At 42.8% G+C, this 23428-nt stretch overlaps 1 protein-coding gene across 1 annotated transcript; it reads left to right on the top strand.

Annotated features, from left to right (window-relative positions):
* Positions 1 to 2075: 2075 nt before the first annotated feature.
* LOC101773009 lies at positions 2076 to 2687 on the top strand. Its single transcript, XM_022827348.1, has 2 exons — positions 2076 to 2298; positions 2436 to 2687. The coding sequence occupies exons 1-2, from the start codon at positions 2128 to 2130 to the stop codon at positions 2679 to 2681; spliced, it is 417 nt and encodes a 138-aa protein (XP_022683083.1). The 5' UTR covers positions 2076 to 2127; the 3' UTR covers positions 2682 to 2687.
* Positions 2688 to 23428: the final 20741 nt, after the last annotated feature.

Genomic DNA, 23428 nt, shown 5'->3' with positions numbered 1-23428 from the left:
CCGCGAGAACCTCGTCATCGCGTGGTCCGTGCCCCCACGGATGGGCGAGGGCGCCGCCCGCCAGCTTCGTCGCCGCAACCGATCGCGATCGCCGCCATGGGCGCAAAGGGAGCGAGGCCGGAGCGCCGAGCGGGGCGCCTTCACCGAGCTGCGCGCGCGCACGAACTAGGGGCCTCGGCTGCCTTTGTTCTGCTACGCGCTACACGCGCGCGCACGCGCGCGGGAGCGAGCGGCGGAGAGCCGGAGACGCCTCCCGGATGGTGCAAAGGTGCCCGCGGCGCCGCGCCACGCCGGCCTGTTGGCTCCCGCGGCCGCGCGCGACACGAGCTCTGTACTTGTTGGTGCGGTCGTCACCAGGGTGATCTGGGCTCCGCCCGAGCGTGCACGACGCGAGTAGCGTCTGCGTGGCAGCGTGGGACATGGACGCGATGTGGGAGAGCACGGAGAGCGCGGGCGACCGGCCAGTGCGCCGAAATGTGCTGGGTGCGGCGAGATCAGGGTGCGCACGCGTGGCATGCTCTCTCGCCGGGAGCGAGGCCACCGCCGCCGCCAACAGGCGCGTGAGTGCTGTGCGTGCGCGGTTCCGTTCCGGCCGGCCGGAGATACGAGCACTGTCGCCGGAGCGGAGCGTACTAGCTAGGCTCTCGACAACGTGCCCGAGCTGATTATTGCATTGCATGTACGGGTTGCTTAGGCCTCTCAAAGGAGTGCCACAACGTATTTTTCAGTAGTTATTAGAGAAAGAGAGAAGAGGGAAAAGAAAGATGAGCTACCTCTTAAAAAAGAGAGGCTCATGAACATATTCCTAGATTATGTTCGTGTTAGATGGGATCACTTTATTTTTGAGGTACGTGCTAAAAGTTAGATGATTAGAACTTGTATCATTTATCATTGATTTTGGTATTGATGTGGAGTATGCCATATTGACATATAGAAGCTAATGTTGACTCTAAATATTGGAGAAGGCACGTGATGTAGATTCGACTTTTTGTCCACTTCTTGCACAACGTGTAAAACACACAGAGAAAAATAATACATAGATTAAAGGGCTAGCACACAATTTCTTGTCACCTTTGCGTGGAGGTGTTTGATACGAGGTGCTAAACTTTAGTAAGGTCACATCGGATATTCGGATGCTAATTAGGAGGACTAAACATGAGCTAATTATAAAACTAATTGCACAGATGGAGTCTAATTCGCGAGACGAATCTGTTAGGCTAATTAATCCACCATTAGCAAATGGTTACTATAGCACCACATTGTCAAATCATAGACTAATTAGGCTTAATAGATTCGTCTCGCGAATTAAACTCCATCTGTACAATTAGTTTTGTAATTAGACTATGTTTAATACTTCTAATTAATATCCAAACATCCGATGTGACAGTTGCTAAAGTTTGTTATCCAAACACCCCATAACTTTGCTACACAACCAACCTCGAATCTTGTAGACCTGTGGACTTGTGGTGCCGAACTTCGCCCCCTGACAATCTACTACCACATTGTACATCACCTCCGTTGTCCCGTTGACTCCATGGTAGACTGGACACCATAACTTTATATGTCACGTACTCATGCTTACTCAATGCAATTAGTATGGTCTAATATCTACACTAACTGTGCTAAGCATTCAGATAGGGTGCCTCGAGACCCAGTTTACATATATTCTTGCTGAATAGGACTATTATTCGGCGATATAAATTGAGAAATGAAAAAAAAACGCATCTCAGTGGTGAACGTTCAATTTGAAAGTTCCCTAGAAAATTGTTCAACGGCAAAGGTAAAAATTTTCAACGGGAAAATGTAACATTCTTCTCAAGCCGTTGTTATTAAACATGAGAAGAGAAGTGAGCATCCCTGGAAATTCCGGCAGGAAACCCCTCATCCCAAGTGAAGCCCCGTGTACACCTCCTGGGTGCACGCAACAGATTTTTTCCCCAGCCGGAGCAGGTGCACACGATACCGTTTCCACCCGGTAACCGGTTATCACCCGGTCACCCACTCGCCTTTCCCGTCCCTTACAAGGCCACCACACCACCACCCCCACGCTCTCCGCCACCAACCCGCTCCGCCCCCCGCCGCCCCGGCGCAGAAGCTTCTGGAGCCTAGGGTTACCGCTCCGCTCCCATGGCGCTCTCCGACTGCGCCGCGCCGATGTTCCACGCTGCCATCGCGCTGGTGGTCTACGCCGCCGCCGCCGCGGCGCACCGCAGGGGCTGGGGCATCGTCGACTACCGGCCCCAGGCGGCCGTGGTGCTCCTCACCGGGCTGTGCGTTCAGAGAGCTTCCGTCCCCAAGGTACCCTCGCTCGCGTGCTGCCGGACTTTGCCCCCTTCCTTCAGTTCCTCCGCTTCTTCGAGCTCCCAGAAAACGACTAATAACGCGCTTGATTTGGTGGGTTTTGCTTTGCGGCGGTGTTCTGTTTCCCGTGGCAGCCCGGCCAGAGCAGAGGCCCCCAAGTCGGCGTCGCGGAGGCCGCTGCGGGGCGTGCTCCGAGGGATGAAGCGGAAGCGTCGTCGTTCGTCTCGCCGCCCGTCATCACCGTCTGCATCATCTGCCTCGTCCTCACTGCTTGCGTGGCCGCGGAGGTCGTGAGGAGGAGGAGGGGGAGGATGCTGCCGCCACCGCCACCGCTGCAGAGTGTGCCTGCGAGGAGGTACACTGATCGGAGGAGGGCATAGCGTGTTATCGTCCAAGGTATAAAGTCCTCTCTGTATGTCTTCATCTGTTCTGATGATTTGTTTTGTTGCATACCGGCAAGCTCAATGTGTGTTGCTTTCTCCTAGTCCAAATCGAAGAGAAGTTCAAAAATTTGGTGCCCAATACTCTGTATTGTCTATTTGAGTGCAATGCTTGCTCATAGGGCCGGGATACTCTTAGCTAGAATTTGACCAATTTTCATGTCAATGGATATCAGGGAAGTGTGCTTAAGTTGCTGCTTGATGGCACTGAAATGTGATGCTATATTTACACCAAATCGAATCTCATAAGTGAAACGTGGGGTGGAACCTGTATTTTCCTGTTCCTTTAGAAGATGGGCATGCTGTTCGGGATTCTCTGTTTGTGTTGCAAGAAAGGTCAAGAGTCTCACAAATCTTTGCACCATACCAATTTGCATAACCATATTCTGCATGTAAACTAAAATGGGTGTGGATATTTTTGTGACCTGTGTAGCGCAACACCCAATTAGGAGCTGGTTTAGATGTTCAATTGTAGGTGCTTTCAGATGAAAAGAATAGAGTATAAGATGGTTTACCTTTCCTTTTGTCTGTTGTAACTGGGTCATCAGTTGTTAATTTTCTGGACCGCTGCTTAGTTTCTCTTAATTTGCACCCTTAGTTTAATACAGATCATGAGGCAAATGATATGGAAATGCATCAGTGCATGGATAAACCTTTGGCGAAGTTCATTTAAAGCACTTCTGTTTACTTCTTGTCCCTGTGTGCTTGCTTTAGTAGTTATCTTGACTCTAGAATGAAATTCAGAGCTGAAATGACAAGTTGTGATGAAATTGGTACTCATTTATTTTTTTCCACCGTAAATGGTATAAGTTGTTGAACATTCTGAAATCATCAATGTGAAACCAGTGATTACTTGCTGTATATGGTCTTTGCCGCCACAGGGTGGGGAGCCTCAAAAGCTAATGATGTTCCTAATTACCATGGAGTTTACTAGTGCATACCATCCTGTTATTGCAGTGAAATTTGTGTGGCACCAACTGATAGTTCAGTTTGCTCCTCTTCTGTCTTGCCCGTAGTTTTGCTGCTGCCTTCAATTTCTTTCAGCCAATTGAGTGCGCAGTTTGCAAATTCCTATATTCCATTTCACCTAAGAATCTGTATGCGTATACTGATATGATCGAACGTGGTGTTGGTATGCTCTATCCATTGATTGCCATTTCTGGACTTCTGGTGTCAAAATTTAATAGATCAAGCTGCTATCATACTAATTTGGCCTTACATGAGCTCAACACAACTTCTAGGATGCTGCTCCGATATTTAAGGTTTGGTATGTAGTCTTTTGCATTTCTGGAGGACTCTGCAGTAGGAAGTAATGGCCAAAAAAAATGTTTACTTCAAAAATGGTACCAGGTCTGCGTAATGGGTTCATGCAGTACGCATAGAAACATGAAGTGCCAACTTGATGTTTGTTTCTTTACAAATCTCAAGCTAGATTTGTTCTGTCATTGAGTTGAAATGGAATCATTTCAAAAACCTGAGCTATTCTTGTCCGACATCTATTTCCTAGAAGTAGTTCATAGGTAAAAACTTTTGCTGTTGAACCAATCTAAAGAATATGTCTTGTTTGATACCTGGACATTGCATAGTTGCTATTTGATTTTTGCTTAATAAGTTTGCAAATTGCAAGAAAGGTCAATGCTCTTTGCTGCTTTCATAAGTAAATCCATAAGTTAGTGTTCTGAATTTATTGTAAACTTTTTGTTCACTTTAGTGTTGCTGTTGGGCAGGCGATTTTGCTTTTCCTAAAGGATATAAATTATTGTGTGCAACTAATATTAGTTTTTGGACATAGGATATTCTGCATTAAATATAGGTGTGTTTTATTTACTACAGATGTCACTTTAATTTGATTTTTACCACACCATGGATTGATGGATGACATGCTCTAGAGAATCATCACGTATGGTTTAATTTCCACTTCTGTCACAAGGGGGGGAGGGCAGGGCCACTAGTGCCATTATGTACACTAACACACATTAAAAATGAAGGACAACTATTTAATTATACTCTTCTGTTGAAGATATGCTTTACTGAAAATTTTCCCTAGGGCTTCCTCTAATGCAAGTAAAACGTCATGTGTTACTATGCAAGGCCTTCCATTATTTTTGACTGCTCTCTCTGCCCCACATCTCATCTGCTTCTGTCATATTAATAAAGACAGATTGTACTTCAGATGTTTTCTTGATAAAAAGAAACATTTTTCTTTCCAATAAATTGGAAGCTCAGGTGACTTTGATGGCATGAGATACTTCTGTATCAAAATTTCTTGAATTTCTTTGTAACAATGCTTGTGGGTTGTGACAGGGTACTTGCTCTGGAGAGCAATTGCTTTGGGGTTCACGCTTTAGTAGTGATGATATATATATATTTCAACTGACTGTTTAATAATTACATACTGCAAACTTATAGGTGATCCTGTAAGTTTTGGTTCCCTCTTTTAACTTTTAAGTGCATATTACTGTATTAAGTTTGATGGCAGCTCTTTATTTTTCTCGAAACTATATATGTATGAATTCCAGGGGCATCAGTAATTGTTGTCAAATTTCAAGCCCAATCTTGTCAGTGTGTTGACTGTGTAATGACTTACAGTTCTTGTAAGGTCCGTATTAGCTCGGTGCATAACAGATGCTTCTTTTCACTTTCAGTCATAGGCAGCAATTACAGATGTAAGGTGTATGGTGGATTGGTGGTTAACTTTCCCTTTCTTTGTCGAGTCTCTCAAGAAATTTCATCATGAACATGAGCTCAGGCAGTCATACGTTCTCAAAAAGTTCAGGGAGTCGTGAATATTTTTTATGCTTATGTTTTCCTTCCCTCATCTCTGTCGACTGCAATATATAAACTTCTAGGCTTCAATTACACTAATATAAACTCCTTCCCATGGAGATGCATGCATGGTTGGATGCTCTGCTTCAGTTTGACACATCACATATCTCTTAGGAACGGTGCCCATACTTATATCATTTCCTCTTAACTCTTTGCCCCTGGTTTTATGTTTCAACTAAACAGGACCCCTTGTGAGATAATTTATATTTGTTTATAACCAACGCAGCTTCATGTGAGGGTCGTAAGTTCTTAACTAGGTCAAATGCTGGAGTCCTACATGGACTTTGTCTTTCCTTTTACTTGATGTGATGATGTAGCAATGTGCAGTATCCGGTGTGCTAGTGGAGTAGTGGTGTGCTCTGACCCCTCCTTCCAATTGCCCACTTCAATTTAATATTATATATATATTCTATATTGAAAGAGATTTTGTTTCATTTTCAGGCCCTGGGATATGCGATCCTCGGCTGAAGAGTAGATTTCATTTGGCCATCGCAGATGAGATGATAACATCAGTACAACTGCTGAACTGCAAAATTTTTCTTAAGTAACCAGTTCTCTTGAACCACCCTGTGTCCCGACCTTGTGTAACCTTGGACACGATTGTTCAATTATGGCCTGCAAGCTTAGAGTGAAGCACTTACGATCTTCCTTTGGACTCTTGAGGCTTGGTAATGGAATGCAGCATTGTATTTTGTTTGCCAAACACATGAACCAACAATGTTGCTGCAACTATGCCAATCATCTTTTTTTGTAGAAGAGTGCTAAATTTTTCTGCGTTTTTTACTATCACTAGTTAAGCTGGCCTATGGTTGAACTATGCTGCGATAATGAATGCTTATGTTATTGCCACATCTTTTTTTGCTAGGTTGGAAGTGTAGTTCTCCCTTTTGCCAGAAATACATGTCACTGGGGAATTCGCCTGGTTTTCGGATCGGAGGTAGTAATAGACTAACATGCTAGATTTGAGTGCCGTGGCTACTGCAATCCTCAAGGGTTTGTAGTACACTTTTTTTTAACAAAACAAATGCATAAGAATTGAGTGCCTTGGCAAGGATAATTAGAATTTGAAAGATGCGTTTTGCTTAAATAAAAGAAGGGAAATTTGCAAAACGTGAAAGGGGATGTGTTTTTCCTTTGCAATTTTGATATAAAATCATTACGCATGATATTATGTCTCTGGGTAAATAGTCATATGAGGTCTGGCACATTCCCAAAAATGAATTTTGTAGCCAAAATTATTTTTTTGGAAAAAGCTGAGGACGCTAAACTAAAGCCTTTTTCACGAGTTCAAAAGTTCAACTCAATAATTTTCAAAAAAAAAGTTCAGCTCAAGATTTTCAATTTACGACTCACACATCTCAGAGAAAACATAGATTTTATTTACAAATTTTCATCTAAGCTCTTTTTTACTCCCTGAACCCATCGTCTGGTTGGACCGTCGGCCACCCACCAATTCCTTGTCTCAGGCCCGTAAAAAAAGCAGAGTGTGGTGATGCTGCGGTGCCTGTAAGCACAGACACAGCCGACACAAGCCCGATCCCCACAGCTGCCTCTGCTTCCTCCGGACGCCCGAACTCACCATCCCAACCCGTTCGTCTACTCCGCCTTCAAGAACCTTCTAGAGCCAAGGGTTTGCGCTCCCATGGCGGACATAGAGGCGGCGGGAGCAACACTCTAACACGAGTGTTCGAGTAGTGATCAACTCTGTTAGGCAAGCAGCAGAGGGCAGAGGCAAGCAAGCTGCTAGCACATGCTGACATGCCGGCAGAGGGCAGAGGCAAGGGAACTGCTGGTACATGCGGGTTTCTTGCAGGTGACCCACCAAGTCCACAAAGCAAGCTCAGCGGCCAGGTTTACTTAGCGGGCAGCCAAGCAACTGACCCGCCAGCTTAGCTTTGCGGGATTGCGGCTGGCCACAACCCGCCCCGCCTGCACCCCTAGTTGAAGGCGATGATGACGGAATCCAACGGACGTGATTATTCTCACCAATCTCAAATATTGGAAGTTGTAGAAGAAAAAATCTACCAGAAGATAGATATGTTTCTTGGAACGCTACACCTTCCTGGACCGTATGCAATGTCCGCGACAAGCCAACAATGCCAATGGCCCAGTGCAACAACTCAGGTGGCTTCTTTTTCTTAAACAAAAATCGTTCAATGCTCTGGGAGCTTATAAGCTAAATAACTTTGCTTTTGTGCCGGCCACAGGTCCCCTGGGAACCAGGGGTGGCCTATTGCTCCTTTGGGACGATAGCAATGCGCAGCTGTCCGAGATCGATAGAGGCGCGCATCACCTTTCGGCAACAGTTTCTTTAACAGAGGGCAACTCGTTTAGGTTGACAAATGTCTACAGTCCATCACGACAGGGCCAAAAAAGAGCCTTCCTACAAGAAATGCTCTCCATCAAGCCTACCAATGGCACCCGTGGGTGATAACGGGGGATTTCAACCTCATCTACAAAGCCGATAAAAACAATGGAAGGCTAGATCATGGACTAATGAGCCTCTTTAGGAACGCACTAACACGATGCGAACTATCAGAGATTCCTCTACAAAATCGTAGATTCACCTGGAGCAATGAACAACATAACTCGACACTCGTCAAGCTGGACCACATATTCTGCAATGCGGAAGGCCATGATCTCTTTGCATCACATGTTTTGCACGCCCTCTCCACGTCTCACTCCGATCACTGCCCCCTACTGTTGTGTAATCAAAGCGGCCCGAGACGTCCACACACTTTCCGATTTGAGGATTTCTTGACGAAACTCCCTCGTTTCAAAGACACCGTGGCTGAAGCATGGAACAAGCCTTGTAATGCCTGTATTACAAGCTGATGCAAACAGCCGCCGCACTGAAAACCTGGAGCCAAAACTTCTACCCGGACGCAAAGATGCAACTTCTCACGACATCGGACGTAATACTCAGGCTTAAGATGGCACAGGAGCACAGAGTCCTCTCCACAGGGGAGATCACGCTACGCCAAAAACTGAAGCGGCGAATCCTCGGCCTTGCGGTCGTTGAAAGGGCAAGGAAGAAGCAAGCATCACGCCTAAAAAAAACCTCAAACTGGGAGATGCTAATACTAAATATTTTCATAGAAAAATAAATAGCTGAAGAAAAAAGAATTACATCCCGCGGATTAAGCAGCACACCCAATGGGCCTTTAACCATGACGACAATGCAAAATTAATACAAGACCACTTCAGCAAGATGATGGGTCACCCTGGCTGCAAATCACAGGATATCAACTCGGACTGTCTAAATTTACCCAGGCTAGACCTACACAGCATCGACGACTCCTTCTTTGAAACAGAGATCAAGCATGCAATCGACGAACTGCCTTCCGATAAGGTGCCTAGCCCAGATGGATTCACAGGTGTCTTCTTTAAAACATGCTAGGACATAATAAAGACCGATCTCATCGAGGTAGCCAACGGTTTCCACAACCTGCGCTGCACGAGTCTCCCGTTAATTAATACAGCCAATATCATCCTCATACAAAAAAGGAAGGAGCTGAAACAGTGTCTGATTTTAGGCCCATAAGTCTAATTCACTCATTTGTCAAGATAATTACCAAGATCCTTGCCCTGCGCCTAGCGCCTCATATGAAAGCCCTCATATCGCACACGCAATCGGCTTTCATAAAGAAAAGAAGCATCCATGACAATTTCTTGATAGTCCGCAATATGGCGCGACGGTTCCATTGGCTCAAAATACCGACACTATTTCTCAAGCTAGACATAGCGAAAGCTTTCGATTCGGTGCGATGGGATTATCTGCTATCCCTCTTGGAGAACTTAGGTTCCCCCCTCCCCCGATGGCATGATTGGATGACATCCCTGTTCTACACATTGTCATCTAGGGTCCTCCTGAACAGAATACCAAACAGCCCCATCAAGCACCAGCGAGGATTATGGCAGGGCGACCCACTGTCACTGCTTTTGTTTGTCATAGCCATTGAGCCGCTGCGTGCCCTCCTTGAAGCTGCCACAGCATGAAGCTTACTCACCAAGCTTAGAGGAAAATCTGTAAACCTGCGAACCTCCATGTATGCTGATGACACAACCATATTCCTAAACCCATCTAATGATGATATCAGGGCGCTTGCTGACTTACTCACTAGATTTGGAGAGATGTCAGGATTGACAACAAACTTTGAGAAATCAAGCGTGGTGCCTATAATCTGTGATAGTCTTAATCTAGACGACGTGACTGGGGATCTGCCGGTCACAAGAGCAACCTTCCCGATCAAATATTTGGGGCTGCCACTAATGACGACGCGGCTGAAAAGAGTGCACTTCCATTATGTTGTCGACAAGGCCATTACCAAGCTTACTGCATGGAATGCGAGGAACATGACCATGGTGGCATGTCTAGCTCTCACAAAATCAGTGCTAACCTTGCAGGCGCTTGACACCCCAAAAGAAGTGCTGAAGGATATCGACCACAAGCGAAATAAATTTTTCTAGACTAGGGCTGCGGAAATAACAGGTGGAAAATGCAAAGTTAATTGGATAAGATCTGCAAGACCAACTAGGTTAGGGTGAGTGGGGATCCTAAACCTCACAAAGTTTGCAAGAGGATTGAGATTGAGATGGTTGTGGCAAGAGTGGAAAAAGGAACATAAACATTAGGTGGGGTTAGAAGTTCCCTATAACAGTATGGATAGGAAGCTCTTTGCCTCTTGTACTACTGATCGAAATAGGTGATGGAACGAGGACCTCCTTTTGGAACACTGGATAGGCAGGGGCAGCGGTTGAGCGATGTAGCTCCTCATATTTACTCCATTTCCAAGAAAAAGAACAGATGTCTGCGAGATGCGCTACATAACAATAATTGGATCTACGACATCAACCTTCAACACTAAGATTTCTCTGTGCAACACTTCCGGAAATATATCCTCCTATGGAGAATTATACAGCTTGTGGAACTTCAACTAGGGGAGGCGGATGACATCAAATGGAAGTTAAGCGTGGACAGGACTTACTCAGCTAAATCCGCATACAATGCGCAATTCATTGGCTCTACATACACAAACTTCGACACTCTGATCTGGAAAGTAAGGGCTCCTAGAGGCTATAAGATCTTTTCATGGCTTGCGATCCAAAACAGGCTATGGATGGCGGATAGACTACAAAAATGGGGTGGCCCAATGAACTTAATTGCCCATTATGCCGCAACACTCAAGAGTCGGCAGTTCACGTTTTCCCTCAATGCCGAGTGACGCGTAGACTGTGGGATATGGTGGCGAATTGGATATCCTGTGTGGCAATTAAACCGATGCTTTGGGAACATGAGGATAGTTTACATCACTGGTGGTCGACAAGGGCAATGATGCCGTGTTGCTCTAGGAAAGGCATGCGCTCCATGATCATGCTTGTTTCATGAACTATTTGGAGAGAGAGAGAAATTTGAGAATTTTTGAGCGCAAGGAATCTACAACCAAAATGATATTCCACAAAGGTAAAGACGAGGCTGCGATGTGGACTACGGCCGAAGCAAAACACCTTTCCGTTTTAATCACCCGCTGTTACTTCTTTCTGCGCTTAGGGTCTTATACGTTTGTATATATATACTTTTCTTGAACTTTCGCACCGCTTGGTGCTTTGTATATATTCAGTCAGGACCATCTTCTTTTTAATATAATCGGTAGCTCTCCTGCCTAGCTCGTTTTGAAAAAAAAATCGTTCAATGCCAATGGCCCAAGCCCAATGCAACAGCTCAGGTGGGCTTCTTTTTCTTCATCAACTCTAAATCCTTTATACTTACTAACATCATGACCGTGCGTTGCTACGGGCAATACAAATCATAGATAAATAATATTTTAATCTAACTGACAAAGAAATGTGCACTACATCTATGTGTTATGCCCGTGTGTTGCTATAATAGAAAAAAAGATTTCAACGTAATAAATAACATGAAAAACATGGTGTTTTGACCAATATGCATCGCAATCTACCTGATCTTATAGCTACATAATGTGCTGAGTGCACGTGGGACACGCACTTGTTTTTGAAAAACATAGTAGATAAGAATTTTATATTCATATTAAATTTAGATGGAGGCACAATTACTTTCATTCCTTTTAAGTTCTCGCGAAGAAAATAAGATGCAGCTCTGGCGCTTTTGTCTTTTTTCCCTTCGCTAATCTTCCCCTCTAATGCGGCCCGAGTGTCTTCTCCTTTGTCCTTTTTCACCCTCATTTTGTACATTATTATTATTATTATTATTATATTATCCATAAGTGATAAAGATGGATGCACCACATATAAACCTACATTATTTGAATCAAAAAGCCAAACTCAATCAAATTAACCTTAGAGTTATGTCAGGCACGTTTTTTTTAACTAACTTAGTAAATAAGAATTCTATATTCATATTAGATTTAGCAAAGTGCAATACATAGATATATAAAAGAACTTCAAATTTTCGAGGAGTCAATTCCAATTAAATTTCCTTGATCCATACGTATGAGCCATTAGCTCTACAGTCATGAAACAACGAAATTAATGGCATCTGTCTTCACAGAGCATTGCGAGAGATCAGAATCCTTAATGTGAAAATTAAATTTCCTAGATATAGTGGAACACAGCTGGCTGTCATTATTGTTGACAGACTTATTTTCCTGAAAATCGTTCTCTTCAAACAGCAGAAAGAGGAAAAAGTACCACATGGGTAAAGAGAAAAAAAGGCATGTAATCACTGGCAAAAGTTTACTTCAAGATAAAGAAATAAGGCAAACCAAAAAAAGAAACCAACTGTTGTACCAAACCCCAACACATCATATAGCATTCTTTAAAAAACACCTACAAAGATACATCTTGCAAACACATTAGTCCCAATAACTATATTATCATTAATCACCAAAATTATTATGGCTTAAGGCCATTTTCCTTACAATCTTCCCATTTTTGATGATTGATGACAACACAATCAAAGCAAGAGATAATGTAGAAATTAAGTGGAACTACTTGCTTGAATGTAATGCAAGAGCAAGAATCATATGCAAATTGAAATATCACTACCAGAGAACTGACTTTAGATACCACCCCCTTTAGTCTTGGTTTAATTTCGGCTCGGGAGAAAAGGCGGTGTGCCACGGTAGGCTGGAATGGGGTGCACCTTTACTCTCGGTTCCTTTTTTGCAACCGGGACTACAGGCCACCCTTTAGTCTCGGTTAAAACAGCTAGTTTCAGGGCACCGACGGCACTACCCTTTACCCCCGGTTGGAGCCACCAACCGGGATAAAAGCTTCAACCTTTTGTCCCGGTTGGTGTTACCAACCGGGATAAACGTTTTACTCCCGGTTGGTAAATCCAACCGGGACAAAAGATTTCCAACCGGGACAAAAGCTCTAATCTTTTATCCCGGTTGGATTTACCAACCGGGATAAAATCTTATCTACAAGTACCCTTTCTTCCTCCTCCACTCCTCCAGCTCGAGCCACTCCACTCCACAAAGATAGAGAAGTGAATCCTCTCGATGGTGCTGAAGCAAGCCTAGGGGAGGTGCTGCTGAAATTTTTTTCCTCATTTCTGTGGGAATTTCACCCATCCAAAGTGTTGTGAAGGTTAGCTACTTCATGCTCCATTCATTTATTGTTGTTAAGCTTTGTTTTATACTTTAGAGAGGGAGAAAAATTAGTTTGTATATTGTTAAGCATGTAGAGGATTTGTATTTATACATGTTTTTGAGCTACAATGTGATGGATAGTTTGAATGTGAGGGAGAATGGACAGTAAATGTGAGGTAGAATTGAGATTATTTCAATTTTATGTATTAGGGAAAAATTAGAGTAAATGTGTTTTTAATACTTATAAATTAACCATATAAATTGTAGGTGTAATTTGATACTTTGATACTTTAGTACTTTTTAGATAGAGATATGCAATTAGCCATTTTTAGAATAAGTACGTTATGTGGGAAATATTGAATTTTTTAATAGTTTAGTTATTTGTAAATTCAATATGAGCTAAATATTTTGTGGTACATAGAGATGGCTTCTAATGCTGGATGTAGTGGCGATGGTGGGGGAGATCTTCGTTCCTCCCGTGGCAAGGGGAAAACCATAGTTGGCCCTCACGATAAGCCGAAGAAAATGATTGCGTGGGAGAAAGCAATGCTTCGTTATTTGCAAAGATGTCATGAAGATGCTGTTGCGGTGGGTCAGGAACCTCCTTTTGGTGGTCGTTATGCTCCACCGCTAATCCCGGGTGTTTTAGGTCCACTTATAAGTACTACCATTGCAGGAGGTACAAATAAACCATATGATGAGGCTGCGTCAGCGAAACCTTCGTCTTCGCTTCCCAAGGATGCTTGAAGTCCTTCTAGATAGTACTTAGTGGATGGTTTGTCGTAGTGTATCATGTTGTTGTTGCTCTCAAGTTTAAATTTGTGTATTTCTATGTAAACTTTTAGCAATATTTGAGTTTGTCATAGTGTATCATGTTGTTTGCTTCTGAAATTTTAATTTATGTATTTCTATCTTAAATTTTAGCAATGTGATGGATAGTTTTATTTTAATTTTTACTTCATGAAATTCAGCAAAACCCGGCGAGATCTGATGCCTACAAGTTCCAACCGGCGAGAATAAATTTCCAAATAGAAGCAAAAAGAAATAGTATAGAATTTATGACTAGTTAAAACTTATTGTAAACAAACTTGCTAATTTAATATATTTTTGCATGTTTGAAATATGTAAATTTCTTATTTTCTGCTTCCTGAAATCCAGTGAAAACATAAATTGAATAAATTTCCAAATAGAAGCAAAAAGAAATAGTATAGAATTTATGACTAGTTAAAACTTATTGTAAACAAACTTGCTAATTTAATATATTTTGCACGTCTGAAATATGTAAATTTCTTATTTTTCGCTTCCTGAAATCCAGTGAAAACATAAATCGAATAAATTTTGAAATAGAAGCAAAAAGAAATAGTATAAAATTTATGACTAGTTAAAACTTATTGTAAACAAACTTGCTAATTTAATATATTTTTGCATGTCTGAAATATGTAAATATCTTATTTTTTGCATCCTGAAATCCAGTGAAAACATAAATCGAATAAATTTTCAAAAACTAGATGAAAAATAGGAGAAGGCCCCCATTTATCCCGGTTATAAAGTAGAACCGGGATAAAATTGACTTTTTGATTCCCGCCTGGAAGTACCCATTTATCCCGGTTGATCATAAACCGAGATAAAAGGGGGGGCCTTTTATCGCGGGTGATCATAAACAGAGATAAAAGGCCCCCATTTTTATCTCGGTTTGTATTAGGAACCGGGGTTAAATGTCCTTTAATCCGAGTTGTAGTTACAAACCGGGATAAAAAGGGGGTCCTGTATAAAAGTTACAGCGTCTTCTACACTCCCCCTGCCCAACGCTTAGCGAAATTTTCACTCGTCGTCCTCGTCCCGCCCGTCGCCTGCCTCCGCCGTCGCCGCTTCCCGTCGCCGCCGGCGGCCCATCCTATTCGCCGGCCTCCTCCGTCTCCGTCGCCGCCGCCATCATCTTTGCCGGCAGTCATCGCCGGCCTCCTCCTTCATCCCCGTCGCCACCGCCGGCGCGTCCATCCCCATCGCCGCGACCTCCGCGCGTGCCCCTCATCGCGCACCGGCGCCACCTCCTCCCCGTCATTGTAGCCGTCCCCGTCGCCGCGACCACTGTCCTCATCGCTAGCCGGCCGGCCACCTCCCCCATCGTCGCCGTGTGTCCTCATCGCCGACGCGCCCACCTCCAAGTCCAGCCATCCCCCTGGCCCGAATTAATTTTAGAAATTTGGTAGATTACTTCTAATTGTTTGTGGAATATAGTTGTATACTGCTAATTAATGCTTAGCAATTAATTGAACTTTGGTACACATGTTTACAAATTTAGTTGAAATTTAGTACAATTTGTATATTACATTTTGTATGTTACATTTTTTATATTACATTTTGCATAGTACATTTTGTATATTACATTTTGTATGTTACATTTTGTATATTACATTTTGTATATTACATTTTGTATATTTCAAAAAAATTTGTTGAAATGAATTTTTTTTCATGGTTGTTCTATATATGATTTCATGTACAAAGTAGTTGAGATCGATGGTAGACGACGAGGCCAAAAGGTATCTAATGGAGCAGATTATTGCTGGTGATAGTAGTTCCAACCTTCCCATAGCGTACACCGATGAAGAGGGTAGCCAGGTAGACATGTTTCTTAACCTGTCCGCCGAAGGCAATGAAGAGCCCGAGCCCGAGCAAAATGTTACCGTGTCAGAAGGTTCCGACGAGGTATAGATCATATTTAACCCTCTGTATATATAATATATGATGTTATTCATTATTACTATGTACTAATTAATTAATGAATCTTGAACTGTTAGCCCTCTGGATCGACGAACCGTCATCCGAAGCCCCGAGGACCTTCCAAGGTGAAGACTGGAAAAAAAAGGCTATCATCACGGAAGTCACAGAAGAGGGCAGGCTAGTTGCTCCCCAAAAAGTGGTAACATAGTACGTGAGTAAGATCGGGGCAATCGTAAGGGAGAACGTGCCCATCAGCATAAGGGAATGGAAGGGCAAAATGACTAATCCATACGCGCTCCAGGAACCAGAAAAGAATATGTTGTGGGATGAAGTTAAGAAACATTTCACATTTCCCGATGGATATATTGAAAATGATGTGAAAGCGTGGACACTGAAGAAGATGGCCACACAATTCCAGACATTCAAGAAGAAGTTGGATACCACCTACATTAAGAAGGGCCGAACTCCAGATTTTACTGTGTATCCACAGTGTAAGGACCACTGGGAGGTATTTGTACAATACAAGAGCACCGAAGACAGTAAGAATAAGGTTGCCTATAACACAGGCAATGCTGGGGGGAAGGAGTACCATCATAAGCTAGGGCGAGGTGGTTACGCCAAAGCAATTCCCAAGTGGAATCAGATGGAAAAAGACCTGATTGAGCAGGGTATCGTACCAAGAATATTTGATTGGCCTGAATGATCGAAAAATTGGTATTACGCTCATGGAGGTGAGATAAACCCAGATGATGGACGCTGGTCTTCGATGACCTATTACATGAAGTGGCCACAAAGCTTGACAAGATTATTAAAGATGTTAAGGATGGGACGTTGACGGTGTGCTGAGAGAATGATGAGCTCACAATGACCCTCGGGAATCCCGAACACCCAGGACGTACCTGAGGGTTTGGGCTTGTTCTGTGGAAGTTCGCATTCCATGGCGACTTGGACAAGTACACAAGCTAGAACCGAAGAAAGGAGCAAGAGGATGAGAGGTGGCGGTGCACGATAGAATCCAAACTGCAATCTGTAGAAGTAAGAATGCAGGAGGGAGGCAGTAGACAAATGGCCGACGCAGTTGGTAGCCCTTCTCAACACCTCAGGAGCAGCTGTGCGTCCACAGGGCTACCTGCGCCACATACGCTAGGATTACCCGTGGAAGAGCAACTATTCCCTGTGGATGCCATCACGCAATGCACCACATGTGAGCTGCATGTACCGATCGGCAACCTCAACATTAAGGTATGTATATATACATAATATTTATGCACTGGAGCCTCGGGAGTGCTTTGGCAATTTGAAGTTTAAGAACTTCATTTCTTTTATATATCCAGGTGGCGTACGGGAGTGCATTGCCAATCCTGCCAAATCATACATGCCATGGCATGGAGCTTCCACCTAGCTATGCCAGTGTTGGCGTCGAGACAATCCCTGATAGCCAATTTGAAGGTCTAGAGCTGAACTTCCCAGCAGGCGACGGGTCAACAAGACTAGGAGAAGTGGTTCACGGGGTCATTCTATGGCGCAAACGCTACATCATCATCCCCGGCGTGGAGGCACCACCTCAAAGCTCAAGACCACTCTTCGCAAATCCACAGCAGCGACCATCTCCTCAAACATCCAGACCATCATCTCTACCACAACCTGCTCCATGATCAAGGTCTCCATCTCCACCACATCCTGGTGGTTGTAGTGACGACGATGACAACAACACCCCTCCACGATCACCTTCACCGGGACTAAGAGCACCATTTAAGAAGTCACGACTACCGCCTCCCAAGACAAGACAGCGTAAGAAGAAAACAAAGGAGCCTGAGGTGACTTCTGAGGAATGCTGGGAGGCAATGACTCATGAGGAACACTGGATCGAAATCCAAGTGCAAGCTAGTGAGTGGTTGAGGGAACAGAGGGAATTAAGAAAAGCAAGGGAGATGGAGCCACCGCCTGTAAATCGAAGAGAATTATATAAATTCATCAAGATGCAAGAACAAGCCAAGAAGAGTCAACCACTACTATCAAACTATGAACGGGCATTAGTAAAGGTTGATGAGAAGAAAAAAAGGAAAAAAGTTGAGCTGCCAGCTGCACCGCCAAGTGAACCGAAATGGACCTTTGAGCTAGGCAAGCCTATGGTTAGCCCTGATTCGCTAAAGAAGCTATCAACAAATATGTATGAATTCCATCAATGGTACATGAAGTTGTCTGCCGACAAGAGGGAGATGTTGGGCCTTAAGATAAAACTGATAGATTTTCACGGCGAAGGCGAGGCAGTCCTGTGGCTACAATTCAAGGATATATACGAAGTGTACCATCATAGTGCCCTAGACGTCTCTCTAATGAGCGCCTGGACTCTGTAAGTGTCCGTTTATATGTACATGTAAATATTGACTCATATTTTAATTTTTGTGCATGCGTCGCCATACTAATTAACTTCATCTTCCATTTTATGTACGATGCTAATTCAGACGTGCCGACATGAAGCGTACCTCCATATTGGCTTCATGGATCCATCCATAGTGAACCAAGCCTAGATACGAGATTTTCCAGACAGAACGTTGCTGGCAGTATACAATTCTTTAGACAGACAAAAATTAAAGGATCACATACTACTTCCATACAACTTCAAGTAAGTGTGTGTATAGCGTCTATATTTGTTTTCTTTTTCCTTACCTGATTAATGTTAGTTACCTCTAATATATATGAACATTTACGTACGCAGCTCCCACTGGATCCTCATTATTATTAACATTGATCGAAGTCACGCCACTGTCTTCGATTCGTTGAGGAGAGATCCGAAGGAGTACCAAGATGTTCAACACACGCTAGACATGTAATAATTCTGGACCTCTATCTCTATACAAAATTTGTTTCCTCAATTTTCACCTAACACTATATCATTCATTATTTTAATCCGCAGAGCATGGAGAGAATTCATCAGGGCAGACAGATCAGGTCAATTCAAAGAAAAACTTAGGGGGTGTTTGGCTTCAAGATGTTAAAGTTTAACACCCGTTACATCGGATATTTGGATGCTAATTAGAGGTATTAAATATAGGTTAATTACAAAATTAATTGTACAAATGGAGTGTAATTCGCGAGACGAATCTATTAAGCCTAATTAGTCCATGATTTGACAATGTGGTGCTACAGTAACCATTTGCTAATGATGGATTAATTAGGCTTAATAGATTCATCTCGCGAATTAGCACAGGATTCTACAATTAGTTTTATAATTAGCTCATATTTAATTCTCCTAATTAGCATCCGAATATCCGATGTGACACTGCTAAAGTTTAGCACCTCGTATCCAAACACCCCTTTACATGGAGAACAAACTTCCCGGTATGTATGAAGTCTGCACATTTTGTACATTCTATAGCATGAATATTTAATAACTTAATTGTTTTTCCCCACAACAGTGCTTAAGACAAGAACCACATTTTGTACATTCTATAGCATGAATATTTAATAACTTAATTGTTTTTCCCCACAACAGTGCTTAAGACAAGAACCGGAGAATGATAATCTATGTGGCTACTATGTCTATGAGCACATGCACAATTTATTGGGACCCAAGACCAGCAAGGCCACAGAGCACGAATTTAAAGTATGTAAAATAAAACTATTAATAGTTATTTATTTTCTACAATTATTTGTGTAAAATTCACATATATGTATCCAAATTACAGATGGGGAATATTCAATTGGGACTCTTGAAGAAGGAAAGAGTAGCGGCAATATGTGAAGGTCTCATTGGATTCCTGGTGTACGAGGTGGTAAATCCAAAAGGAGACTTTCATTACGATGGGCAAAAATTAGACGCTCCTAGCACCTCGACGGGAAGATCATCATAGATATATATATAGTTTGATTAAGTTTGTATATATATATATATGTAATACGTACGCTAATTAGATTTGTATATATATATAGTACGCTAAGAATTGTATAGTATTTGTATAAATACTTGTTTGATTCATTTAAATAATTGTTTGATTCGTTTAAATACTAGTTTGATTGATTTCATTATTAAAAAAAAGTTCTCAACTACTAAAGGTTAATAAAGGGGTACGTGAGATATGCACGAAATTATAGGCGCCATGCAGGCGCCTGCATGGCACACACTTTAGTCTCGGTTTGTAAAACAAACCGTGACTAAAGAGGAGACCTTTAGTCCCGGTTTGTAACACCAACCGGGACTAAAGGTGTCTGTCCACCGCCTGGCGTGGCAGCCCCGTTAGTCCCAGTTGGTTTTACAAACTGGGACTAAAGGAGGGTTTTATATCCTGGTTGAGGGACCCGTGATAAAAGATCCCCCCTTTTATCTGGACAGATTAATCCCGGATGCATTTTCAGGAGATATGCAGTCTACGAATCGGTACTAATACCGAGTTCTCTAGTAGTGTATGCAGTGAATATCAAATTGAAGTAAATCATACCTTGCTCTTACCAATTTGAAAACTAACTTGAAATCCCCCTCATGTGGTCATGTGGTCGTAAGGTTTCCCCTTATTTTAATGCCACTTTTCTCCCTTTCTTGGACCAAATTCTTGCAATCTCCCCCAAGCTTGAAATGTACAATCTCCCCTATACTTGAGGTTCTTGCTTTCTTACATTCTCCCCCTTAAGGGTGGGTCCCCTTTTAAGGTCTACTTGCTTTTGTTGCTAAAATTCTCCCCCTTTGGAATCAAACACCGAAAAAGGAACACATTAGAAGCACAAAGGAGAGTTTCATAGATCATGGTTTTTTGAGTGTGGAAGGAAAATAAGATCATGAACATGAAAATCACATAACATAGATTAAGCTCCCCCTAAGTGTGTGCATACATATAGTGGATGGCAAACTATATGCGCAACTAGTCAATTAAGACAAGATGAGGAGTTTAATCTATATTATGCATGGAGATAGTTTTATATGAATTGAAATGCATGATATCAATGTAGACAAAGATACCAAGTGAACATTTGAGCACCATTGGAAAGATAAAGCTTGCATATCTCCAGGGATCATTTCTTGTAACATGAGACTACACACATGATAAGCATGCAAACAATGTTAGTCTAAAAACACAAATCACAAGATAGCTCCCCCTAAGTATGTGCGTATAGTATTTGAATTACTTGTGAGAGACATGCACTAGTCAATAACAACATTTGGAAGTAATTGTATGACTTGGACTTGGCACATAAGATATGAAATAATCACTAGTGGTATTTTTATACAACTAATAAACCATGTAGGTTGCTCATGGATTAGAGAGAAGCATAAGAAACCTACCATATGAAATTGCACACTAGGAAATGCATGGAATTTAAATATGCTCATGCAATCCTAGACAATCATAGAAACTATATGCTAATTGAAAGAGCAGGAAAGTACATCTAGTTACCTAATTACCTTTGGAGAATTTGGGTATTGGATTCATCAATGATTTGCAACTAGCTTCAAATCTTGATTAACTTAGCACTTGCATGAAATGCTCTCCTCTTGTGGTCAAGTCTCCAAATCCTCCCGAGTCCCGTGGACTCTAAGTTGCCTTTGAAGCCCAAACCTTCTTGGAGCCCTTCATGGTGGTCATGATCTCCTTAGGCACCCACATAGGTTGGTTCCATCCCTTGCCTTGCTTGTTGATCAAGTGAGCCACCAACTTGTCATCTTTTTTCTTGAGGAGATAGGGTGTGCTCTTCTTCTTGTTAACCTTAAGTAAGGCTTGATGTTGGAGTTGACTTTCTTCTTTTGCTCCCCTTTCTTCTTGTTCTTGCACTCATAGGACTTGTGGCCTTCTTGATGGCATAAGTAGCAAGTAACGGTTGCACCCTTCGCAAGATTCTTCACCATCTTGGGACGGTTATCTTGAGAAGGTTGTTTCTTGCTCTCATTAGCCTTCTCCTTGCCCTTGATCCTTGTCAAGTCCTTCATGAGCCTTTCCACTTTTCGGTTGAGTTCATCATTTTCTTGAGCAATGAGATCATCACATGTTTCTACAACAATATTCTTGACACAAGTCTCATTGCACGATGGTGAGCAAGATTTATTAATTAAATCAATGTAAGAAGTAGAGACATCCTTTTTAGATTTATTTTGAAAAGATGTGGATGCCTTGTTAGAGGTAGTTTTAGCTTGTTCAAGGACATCAATTTTCTTAGTTAGCTCATCATTTTGGTCAATGATTTCATCAAACCTTTTGGCCAATTCTTTATAATTGGATGATGAGCTCGCCAATTTTTCTTTGAGTTCCTTATTTTAAGCAAGAAGTTTTGTTATCAGTGATGTCAAGGCCCATCTTCTTCAATGTCTTGGTGAACAGGATGTTGAGACCGCTACCGCCGTCGATGAGTACTTTAGTAAGTCTAGAGCCATCAACAACCGTGTCCAGGATGAGGGGATACCATCCTTGGTCTGAGAAACTAGTCCATTGGTCCTTCTTGGAGAAGGTAATTGGCACCTCGAACCATTTGAGGAACATTGGCGTCACAGGTTCAATGGACATTATCTCTTAAAGAGTGAGCTTTTGGGACCGCTTAGTAGCAGTACCCACAGTTCCACCGAAGATGACGTTGACGGTGTTGGATGGGTTCTGTAACTTGCCATTGTCACTATCATCTTCGTCTTTCTTGGTCTTGTCCTTGTCTTTGGTGCCAGATGGCTCTGGAAGGTCTTTCATGACTCTTCGTAGACTGAAATAATTATCGCAGAGTGCTTGTGGTATGGGTGTCATGGGTATTGTTTCTTCTAGATCTTGTTGAATGAGGGCCTATCTTGATTCTTGCCGCCACCTTTTTTGGACGACTGTGAAATTGCCATGACAGTATTATCTAGCTTTCGCTTGCAGTTATGACCTCCCGAGTAGTTATTTTGGTTGTCATTGTTGGGGCGATCATTGCAGTTCTTGTTGTTGTGTTGGCCATTGTTCTGATTGTTGTTGTTCTAGCCTTTGTTGTGATTGGACTCCAACCTTTCGATCTCCCTGTCTTCTTCATATACCCACATCTGTACCATAATCTTGAGAGATTCGACATCAGCGGGGTGTCTTCTACCAAAGTCCTGGAACATCTGATGGTCATGGAGGCCGTTCTGGAAGTAGTCTATAACGTCGCGTTCTGTGACATCCACGATTGTGGCTTTCTTGTCGAAGAAGTGAAGTAAGTAGCTCCGCAGGGTCTCGCCTTCTTGTTGTTTAACTTGAGACAAGTCAATCCTGTTGCCAGGATGCTGCATTGCCCCTACGTAGTTGTTGGTGAACATTACCTTGAGGTCCTTCCATGAGTCGATGGAGTTCTTATCCAATGATTCAAGCCACGTGAGTGGCGCCGCCTCCATGTATATGGGGAAGTAGATGACTTTGGTGTCATCGTTTACCCTAGTTGCTTGTAGTGATAGTGAGTAGCACCGAAGGTATTGGACTGGGTCCTGCTTGCCATCGTACTTGGTGATACCTGGGGGTTTAAACTTTTCGTGTAGAGTTGTACTCCTCACACGTCTTGAGAAGGTAGGGAACCCATCAGTATCATCTTCTGGGTGTTCGACTTCTTGCTCACGCTCGCGGCGCTATCCGTTGATGATGG

This window comes from Setaria italica, chromosome VI (genome assembly GCF_000263155.2).
Source record: "Setaria italica strain Yugu1 chromosome VI, Setaria_italica_v2.0, whole genome shotgun sequence".
NCBI classification, from domain to species: domain Eukaryota; kingdom Viridiplantae; phylum Streptophyta; class Magnoliopsida; order Poales; family Poaceae; genus Setaria; species Setaria italica.
The sequence above is the reverse complement of the archived record's forward strand: the minus strand, read 5'-3'. Positions and strand labels throughout refer to the sequence as shown.

Bases quoted from the DNA above. Each gene is read 5' to 3' on its own strand.
- LOC101773009 (XM_022827348.1), top strand. From the start codon at position 2,128: ATGGCGCTCTCCGACTGCGCCGCGCCGATGTTCCACGCTGCCATCGCG. The intron at 2,299-2,435 runs GTACCCTCGCTC...TTCCCGTGGCAG, and splicing joins AGAGAGCTTCCGTCCCCAAG to CCCGGCCAGAGCAGAGGCCC.